The 9,995-nt window shown below is 36.3% G+C and overlaps 1 protein-coding gene across 2 annotated transcripts in view; it reads left to right on the forward strand.

Annotated features, from left to right (window-relative positions):
* LOC117108836 (sodium- and chloride-dependent glycine transporter 1-like) overlaps nt 1-9,995 on the forward strand; it is a 67,698-nt gene that overhangs the window by 12,774 nt on the left and 44,929 nt on the right. The window contains exons 1-2 of one of the 2 annotated variants that reach the window (XM_033250995.1): nt 2,890-3,055; nt 6,433-6,522. In XM_033250995.1, the coding sequence (XP_033106886.1) occupies nt 3,003-3,055; nt 6,433-6,522 (143 nt within the window). In that variant the 5' untranslated portion in view covers nt 2,890-3,002. Of the gene's footprint in view, nt 1-2,889; nt 3,056-6,432; nt 6,523-9,995 lie in introns of those variants that run through there. The other variant, XM_033250996.1, reaches the window with a different exon arrangement.

Genomic DNA, 9,995 nt, shown 5'->3' on the forward strand with positions numbered 1-9,995 from the left:
TATTATTATTATTATTATTATTATTATTATTATTATTATTATTATTATTATTATCATTATTGTTGTTGTTGTTGTTGTTAATGAAATACTTGATTCAATCATTACGAAGGGCGCTCTTTTTAGCTCTTTGGAATTTATTCCATCTGTAGTATTGAACTAAAAAAAAAACTCGAAAAAATATAATGTCTATCTTCTATTGAAGTTAGAACGAAAATCTATGAAGTATAAAACGTCGATATGTCTGATAAAGATATTATAATGTGTTTTTAAAGGTATGTATAGAATGGAGACAGTTTTGACGGGCAGACAATAAAAACATCTGCTCAATACCCGGTTTTCTGGCATTAGCTCGACGACTACTGTATTTATATTTATTTATTTATTTCAACAATGCTTATAGTGGGCGACTCTTATTTAACTCAGCAGGGGCGGATTTTGAAACAGGTTCAGAATAGATAACTGAGCACACATAGGCCTATCATTAATATGCATTGACATTTTTAAAATTTAGTGACAAAACGGGGGGGGGGACGTTTCCCCTGTGCCCCTACTGGATCCGCCCTTACTCAGAATAAAAAAAAAAAAATCAAAAATTTAATATAATAAAACAATTCTTAGCCGTGTCACGTCTCTAAGTCAAGGTATTGGAACAGAAAAGAGTACATCTTGGTTCAAGCAATTATAGAATTTATAAGAATGGTTTCACGTACCCCCATTTAGTTTCTTTCTCTATCCCCATATCTTAGTACGTAAGCAGGGCACGGCTCTCACGCCCATACGCTCGGCCTACGCGATTTGGAGCGCAACGCCATGACGCGCACGCTTGCAACGATCGTTTTTAATGATCTGGGGCCGGATTTATCAAACTAGAAAGCAGCTTAGTCAAATTTATCAATATTGCTTTAACTTAAAAGTTCTAAAAATTGAATCGATTGTACGTATGAACCATCTAAGACGATTTTTAAGCTAAGATTTTGCTAAGATGGTTTGATAAATCAGCTTAAGAAATATATTTGCTTAGGACATTTAAACTTTTTTGACTTAAGATATTTGCTAAGCTGAGATTGATAAATCCCGGTTTTACACTGGCGAATTTATTCGCGAGAATCGAAAGCGTCGATTCCCTTCCTGAGCTGATTGGTTGCACATTTTTTCGCATCGCAAGAAGTAGAAACAGTTGGAAACTACTGATTTCGCTGAAGCGGAAAACTCTGACAGATAATATGAATGCGCATGCGCATAAACCGACGCTTTCGATTGATTCGCGCGAATAAATTCGTTTAGTGTACGGCCTTTTTTAAACTGATGGATTGGATTGGATTGGATTTATTCTGTGTAAACACCAAGGATAGCCCACGAACTAGATGAAGACTTATAACCAGTGAGGTCCTTCTGGTGGTGATTGGGCAGTACACGGGAGACAATCCCCTACTCTTTTCCGAAAAGTGTATCGCGTTCTTTAACGTGCACATGGGCCATAAATGAACACGGACCAACGTTTTAAATGTCTCATCAGAAAGACGGTACGCTATTTTAACGTTCAGCTGAAAAGCAGCGATGGGAATTGAACCGGGGACCTACAGATCTCCACTGTTTAGCGCACACACAGTTGTCACCGCCAGATTAGCCGAGCTAAACTACTCTCTCTATACATTTGGTAGACGACGTCGTGTCATGTAGCTGTCGTACGTCGCGGTAAGTGCCCGGTTTTAGGGCTAAGGCGCATCAGAAAAATAAAAAGAGAGAAAAAGAGAAAGATCAACAGAAGCACAGAAAATTTGAGTTCTGTATCCGTTTACATTATAAACATACAAAACCATTACCAGCAAAAGCCAATTATAAAATATTCACATTATCAACGAGACCCGATGTTATTGTCTAGTTTTTTAGAGAATTATAAATTTTTTCTCGTTAAACAGGCGGAAACAATATGTTCCGTAGCCTACATTCCATGTTTAAAAATATGACTTTTGTATTAGAATTTTACAGCAAAGTATGGCCGACCATCTTTAGAGCAGGATAAAGCAAGACCATTATTTAGATTGTGTGAATGAAGCTCTACAGTACATATTAATATATGCCGGTAGTAAGTAAGTGTGGTGTTTACATTGTAAGTGTGTTGCAGAAGAACTATCCCATTTTTCGCCAAAGTGTGTAGAAAGTTTTGAATTTGTTTTTTGCCAAAACGTGACACACTGGACTGGCCCACTGCTAGTGGTCTCTCCTCCCTCATTTGAATGCAGTTCTGAAATAAAAAGCAAAGCGGCAAAGTGGAAGCAGTTTGGCGCAGCGAGAACGGGTTTTGGTTTCCAATCCCAACCTCGAGGTCGGGGTTTTAATCCCACGCTGTGCATTTCGCTTGTGTCCTTGAGCAAGACATTTATCTGCATTGCTTCTCTTCACCCAGGAGTATAAATGGGACCCTGGTGGTGTTACCTGCTCCTGCGCTGATTACCAGCATCAACACTTAGCATGTGGACCCAATGACCAGGGAAAAGAACTGCGCTTTATAACTGCAAGGAAGAGGCGCATTATAAATGACCGTACCAACACCAATACCAAATACAAAATACAACGAAACCATCCTCTAGCTCGGGATAAACCATTTTTGTAGTACTAATTGTAACATTTTAACAGAGAGACAACATACAGTACGTCGAAAATTGTGCTATCAGATACTATGATACTATAATTATTTTTATCAATTTACAGTCATTTTCAATATATTCATGTAGTAAACATTTTACAGCATTAAAATCCTTTTTTTTTAAAGTTTTTAAAATTGTTTATATTTCACCCGTAAAGAATATTGAATCAATCCAATAACACCGACCAATCAAAATCGAGTTTGCACCCATGTCAACATACCGCCGGCTTCCGTCTTATGCGCGACCTCTGATAACCCTCTAATAACTCGTAAGTTTCCACCACGCTCGTAATTTCATCTTGTAACGAAGTAGGAATTTTGTATAAAGAGTTGTTTTAATTTTATAATATTTAAAATGACTGCAGACGGACATGGAAAAACAGGGAAGGATTTCAAGGAATATAAGAGGTTGGTATGGTACCATTTTCATGTTTCATATATGCAGGTGTCTTAGGCCTCACATCACATCATCTTTTTAGATTCAACTTCCTTCAAGACGTTTAATAACGCGGTGTTTTTCCATTGACCTAGGCCTACCTTTGTTATCATCAGTATCATAAGCATGCAGTTTCACGATGGACCTCGTGTTGAATTACACACTACGCGGAGTGATTAATCTCTTTGTTCAGTTTTTACCATGTGTATGTAGCGGGATATTTAGTGACTAGGCCTAGTAGTAGATATATTGTTTAATTAATTTGTGACATGTTTGAAGGTAGCAATATAAATCCACATATTTTATTTCTTATATGCTTCGAACGGTGGTATGGTAATTGTGTTAAATCCTTTTTCTTTTAACTGAATGGACTCTAAAGGTTGTTCCTCCTTCAAAAATTCCTTGAGGAGCAATCGGATCTCTAGGCCTATATTATTTTAGATAGTATCACTAGAATAGGCTAGGCCCTATATATGACTATTATATATATATTTTTTACAATTTTTATAGTCCTGGTCTTGTTTGAGAACTCTGTGAGTGATAAACTGTACTGGACTATATGATAACTGCAAATTATATTCTCCATTTTCCAGCCTGCATCTTCTAATCCAATGTTCAGCAAACTATAGGCCGCGGCCCAAATTTGGTCCGCGAAATATTTTTGGAGGGCTGCGAAGCCGTCTGAGAAATTGGAAAAAAAAATTACAAAGATATGTTTAAACATGTAGAAAACAAACTAGAGGGCATTCAGAGAAGTTTCACACGGGCATGTTTCTCATACATAAGGCACGATGACCCAGATCATGTTTCATACCATAGCAGACTACATAGTCAAAATGAATATTACTTTACTGTACAATCGCCTGAATTACCTTTATATTATGTTTGTTGTAAAATGTCTCCATAACTTGTTTTCCATTAATCCGTCATCTCTATTACTAAACACCAAGTCATAGAAACTCTGATCATTTAAAATTTGTACATCAAAAATCCAGAACTTAATGCCTTTTTTTAATAGCACCTTCATTAGATTTCCAAGGGTCTGGGATTTAATTCCTTCTAATATTCAAGACATTGATTTAAGAAACTTTTCTAATCAACTAAAGCAATTTTTGTATGGAAACAATATTGGAAATTAATGCTATCTGTTTTTATAACTTGTTTAAATAATTTTACTGGTGGCGTGAATCTTCTTTTACATAATTAATTTATCCTCGTAATTGTGTCACTGCTGGTTTGGACATCCCTCGGAAAGTGATTAGGTTCACTGTTGGAGTTCCCCGGGCCAGCACTTGTGACATTTTATTTTTGTTTTGTGTGTGTGTTTTTTTCCGGAATAAATTGAATTGAATAATTGGATAAAAAAAAGTTGTTTTAATAAAGCCACTTCATTGTTACAGCGAATGCGCAGCACCTCCTTGCTTGTACAGTACAAACTGCTAAAGTGCCAGATTGATGATGCGTGCGTGCTGTTTGAGCTATAAGCGGTTTTTAATGTCAACAACAATAATACTGTATACAAGAACACAAACTTTACTTGCTTGTTTCGGTATGTTGGTCCCTGATGCAGCTGGTTTGCTGGGCCGTGGCTTGTTGCCTAGCAACGCACATAGGCTGTCAAGTAAAAAGTTTGCGGAACGCTGTTCTAATCCATGCTCAACTTCTCTTGTCTTGCTCAGCCCAGGCCAGGCCACACATTTAATCATGTTCTGTGTATAAAACAAGGAAGGAAGTAGCCTACTGTAATTCTATAATTGTAAGAATTAAAATGCTAATGAATTGAAATAGTCAAGGAATTAATGGTCCAGGCTTCATCTAGAGTAGACACAGCATTAGGCTAATACTCTTTATTAAGGGCCCGTTCGAGCGAAAAACGCAAATCGTATTCCGGTGAATTCACCGGTTAATCGTGCCGAGCACACAGCGGGTGGTCCACTGTTTGAGCAAATTTTAGCTCATGTCGAATACCGTGTAACGAAACTATTTCGGAAGTAATTTTGTAAGGTCATTCAGAAACACCAATCCCATCAACCCATTCTTTGTTTACTTCTGCTTGCTTAAACGATATGCGGGAACGATTTGTATTGAAGTTTAATTCTCTGAGTACTGTACTGTAATGGTAATTTTACAAATTGAACGTGTAGCTATGCTACTAGCCACCATTATGGCTACAATGATGCGGATGGATTTACTGTCCAATCCAACTTTGATTTCGCTGTGAACATGAGGAGGCAAAGAAGAGCGCGACGACAGCGGGTACTTGCTGTGTACGAACCATTTGGCAAAGCAATTAAGGTTGATTTATCATTGTCTCCGGCTCCAAGGCCATCTCATACACGGAATTCTACCCAGCAATTTGGTGGTCAAAATTGTCGCGGATAATCCAGATGGTAAGGAAATTAGGCGCGTGTCCGAGCGGTTTTAGAAAGTGTGTACCAGTGAATTAACTGGAAAATCGCACGGATATTTTTTCGCTCGAACGGGCCCTAACTAGACACAAAACTGGCATTTTTCTCTACTTTCAAATGACAGAAAATGGATCACCATGCCCTTGACTCAAACTTTTACCAATAGGAAGTGATTATTTACATGACCAAGTCCAAAGACTTCCATACAGCCATGCCAAACTGCATGTGTGAATGACTGTTGTATGATGATGAGTGAAAATAGCCACTTTACAGTTACCCAACAAATGAGTCAAGGACATGATTTTAACTAAAACTGAGGCTTCTGCCAACATCAAATTCTGGGAATTAAAGGTGAAGCTAACATTTTTTCTGCTCTTACAAACATCTGACGGCAAAAATTAGGCTTCCATGTATCAAAAGTTTAAACAAGAAACTTTTTTTTTTTACAGTGGTTTGATTTCACTTTCAAATCAAAATTATGCCATTTTAATTTCAAACTTTCTACAAATTCTCAAGAGGTCTGGTTGGTTTTTACATAAAAGCCAAATAAAATTAAGTTTAACATCCCTGCCTTCATAAAAGAATATAGTTAAAAACTTTCTTTTATCGTGTCTAATAACGGTTTTTTTTTTTTGGCACAGTGTCAATTCCGTATGCAGCAAGACGAGAAGAAAAACTATATTGCTACTTTACTCATTTCACCTATGAATATTCAATTGTATGTGTCATACGGGAATAAAGAGCGTTCTAGCTCAGGCTCACGTACCGTGATGGCATGTCAATGAACTGTCCCAATGTTTATATAAGTTATATAAGCTATATACTTTAATTAGTGAATACACAACAGGTTTCTATCATGATTTGCTGTAGAAACAAGCTTTTGTGAGCATTTGTATACAGAGAATAATCATTAATTGTCAAATATTTTGATTGCGTTGCAGGGTTCCGTCAGTAGAGAAGATCCCTATACCTGACAGCAATTTTGATAAAATGGAACCAGAAAAAATTCCAGCAAAGGAAGGCCAGATGGTATGTTAAATTCTAAATCTTAGTTCATAGAATACCGCATCAATATGTTCTGGTACCATGTGACACCGCTTCATACCGTATAGTATACCGACTAGCTACTGTAACTACCAAGCGGCCAATAAAATTGCTTTTACAGCTACGTGATAGCCCATAGATTTTTCAACTGATGTATCAAAACATAATTTCAGATTAAAAATGTAATAAATGCACAAAAGCAACTGTTTGTCAGTATGAATCTGATGTCAATTTAATTGCAATAAGTTTAAAAAAGACAGAAATATAATAGTAGTTGAAAATGCTGAATACTGCCACTCGGTCTTATTGACTGTTTGGTAGCGTTGTTAGGCCTGGTAGGCGTGTCTTGTGACGTCGAACAGTAAAATATGCATTGGGTCTCGCCATAAAGAATAGTATGCTTTAATTGAAAACAGTCATTATTCTAAGGGTATGTTCACACACACAGCGTAAGGCTGGCGTAGTGTACGCCTTTGTGTGTGAACTGGGCATTGGTGTTACTTACGCCACTCACAACGCCACCTCTGTGGCGTTATTAACGCTACCTGCAGACCCCAGATTAGCTAATGCCACAGAGCTAACACCAGTGATGCTTGAATGATTTGACCTCATTTCATGAGATTGACCAATCATGATTGCAGTAGATTAGTTAGTTTGATCTTTTTCCTGTGCTCTCTATAAATGAAAATATGGTAAAGGGGTTCTTTTTCTATTGTTGATTGTGTTTTGTAAGATATTTTAACCAATTTAGACTTTTTATTAAAACCTGCAACACCAACAATTGTTCCACAATGCTAGCTGAAAAATCAGAAGTAAAATTGTTTAGTTAAAATACAGTAATCATAAGAAGTTCACTTCAAACAAATCACTGATTTAAAAGTTTTAATGATGCACTGTAAATATTTTACTTCAGTTAAGAACACGTACATTATTTAAAACTGAAAACTATTCCCCCAAAGGCCTATGTTACTACTAGTTTAACGCCAGCGTTAATATACCAAACACTTTGGAATTTTAATCCATGGATTAGCTTACGCTGGCGTAAGCTACACCAGTCTTACGGCGGCGTATGTGTGAACATACCCTAAGGATTGCCAATGCCTCCCCTACTCTTATGGAATTTATGTGAATGATGTAATAATGCTATAAATAGGTGAAGCTGTGCTAGTCAGGTATGTTAGCTTATCACTTGCACATGTTTTAAATTATACTGAACCAGTGAGTTTTGATAAATTGTTGCATGTTTGATAACCCTAGCATAGAAAACAACAATAAAGTTCTAACATTGTTTATTAGTAAATTGCAACATTGCTCACGTCTTGAAAGCTGGTAAACTATATTTCAATATTGTTTACGCATTGTTTATCAGCCCAACGATCCAGTCTACGATCATTGCAAAGCTAATTAAAATAACAATGACCTTCGTAGTGGTTCGTAGCTACATTCAAAACGTACCTACGAGCAGATTATGAGAGGTTACGCGCAGATACCAAGCGATAATTTCTGTCTGTAATGTAGCTAAGCATATGCCTACTTCACCAGCTAGGCCGTAGCCTAGCTGGCCTTCAACGTCAACAAACTTGTTCGGAAAGGGTTCAATAGATATGTTACACTAACCAAACTTTCTGGAAATCCGAACATCGTAACCGGTCGCGAGGGGGGTCGGTATTGGGAGAGTGTACTTTATTTATTATTTCTCTACATGTAAATATTGGAAGTTAAATTTGATGTCTTGTTGACTGTATAGCGATTAACGTTCATCTGCAGTATTTCTTTAATCCCCCCTCCCACACCATCCCGGAAAATAATCACTGGCCTAAAAATTATGGTGAGTGTTTTATTGCTCGCCTGCCATTTTCAAATGACAAGGCCTGTGTATTTAGGATCCTCATTTCATATTAATTATGACCACTGCAAAGTTGTGGTGGTTATTTCTTTATTTTTATGAATCGCATCAGTGTTTCAGAGTTTAGCAAGTTGAATGTCCTTTGGTCTGCACCATATCAATGCATTATGATATAATCTAACACAGGAAGCAGATAGCTGTCCAAACATTGGTTATGAAGATTATTAGATTCATAAATCATTTAAAGCATATTTTTATCTGAATTCGGTTTTAGTGATTTGGTATCACCAAAACTGAAACCAAGCTAGTATTTTTCCATCATACTGTACAACAAAACAGATATTTATACACTTTAATAACCAAACAAAACAAATTAATAACCAAAAATACTGAAACTGATACAAAAATGGAAAAATCTATTTGTGCTTAAATCTGTTTTTGGTGATACCCATCTCATAGTGTCATTGTGCATATGGGCTTCAGGGATAGTTATTTGTGGGAAGAAGGTGGTGGGTGGGGGGCACACCAAGCCTTGAAGTTTTCCACCCAGTGAAGCTAATTTCATGGCCTTTCAACCCGTCTTTATTACTTCCTTGCTCATCCTAAAAAATCAACTCTTATTAGTTTATCAATGTAACTGTAGTATTCTTAGTTAAGTGATTAGTGTAAAAGTCTAATAGCAACTCTGCAACTCTGATACAGAAGACTTAATTCTACTAGAATGGCACATGAAGGCTAGATTGATACTGAAAATAGATACAGACAGATACTAAATAATAATAATAAGTTAATTAGATATAGCAAACAATACAAAAGCTTCCGCAGACACTACGGAAGTAGAGGAGAAGATAAATCGCTTAGATTGTGAAACAAAGAGATTTTAATATTAATTATGTGCTTTCTCTTCCATATCAAATCAACATAAAATGATGCTTTGTGATGATACATTCAATCTGGTATTCATTGTCTTCTCTAAAAAAAATTCTAAGCTAATGTCACCACCTACTCCTCCTACTGTCTTCCGCTGTACATTTTTTTTTTATAAGAACACATTTTATAAGAACACTGAGGCCGAAAATGTATAAAAAATTAAGTATAAAATAATAAACTCGAATGAGGTTTTTTAATTTTTTTTTTTAAATAGAAAAAAACCAACAAATCTGTTCTGTACCTTATTTGCAGTAGATGTGACTATGTAATATAATACCTGTCCCTGCTCAGTGGAGGGTATGATTTGTCTATATAACATTAGAAATGGCTTCCTTTCATGGTTATAAAATTGGTAAGAATCCAATTTTCCATTTCAGAATATTAGAACCATATTTTTTTGTATTTATGACATGTATTGTAAATTGTTGTTGCTGCAAAAGTCTATAAAATTTGACATTCTTAAGTGACATAACACAATTTTTTTTTTTTTTTTTAAAATACATTTTTATTGCTTTCTAAAAGGACAGATCCTGCCTGTGCCCCCTGCATTGTTCAATTGATTTTTGATGCTTCAGTAGAGGTCTTGCTTAGATTGTTCTACATTAGCAATCATAGTGGTCATCCAATTTCTTGGATGACCATGATTAAAATATGCATGCTGGGGTGGGGGGGGGGGGGGAGGGC

The sequence above is a fragment of the Anneissia japonica genome, unplaced genomic scaffold (assembly GCF_011630105.1).
Source record: "Anneissia japonica isolate Jap-2015-1 unplaced genomic scaffold, ASM1163010v1 scaffold6417_len956965_cov193, whole genome shotgun sequence".
In the NCBI taxonomy this organism is placed as follows: domain Eukaryota; kingdom Metazoa; phylum Echinodermata; class Crinoidea; order Comatulida; family Comatulidae; genus Anneissia; species Anneissia japonica.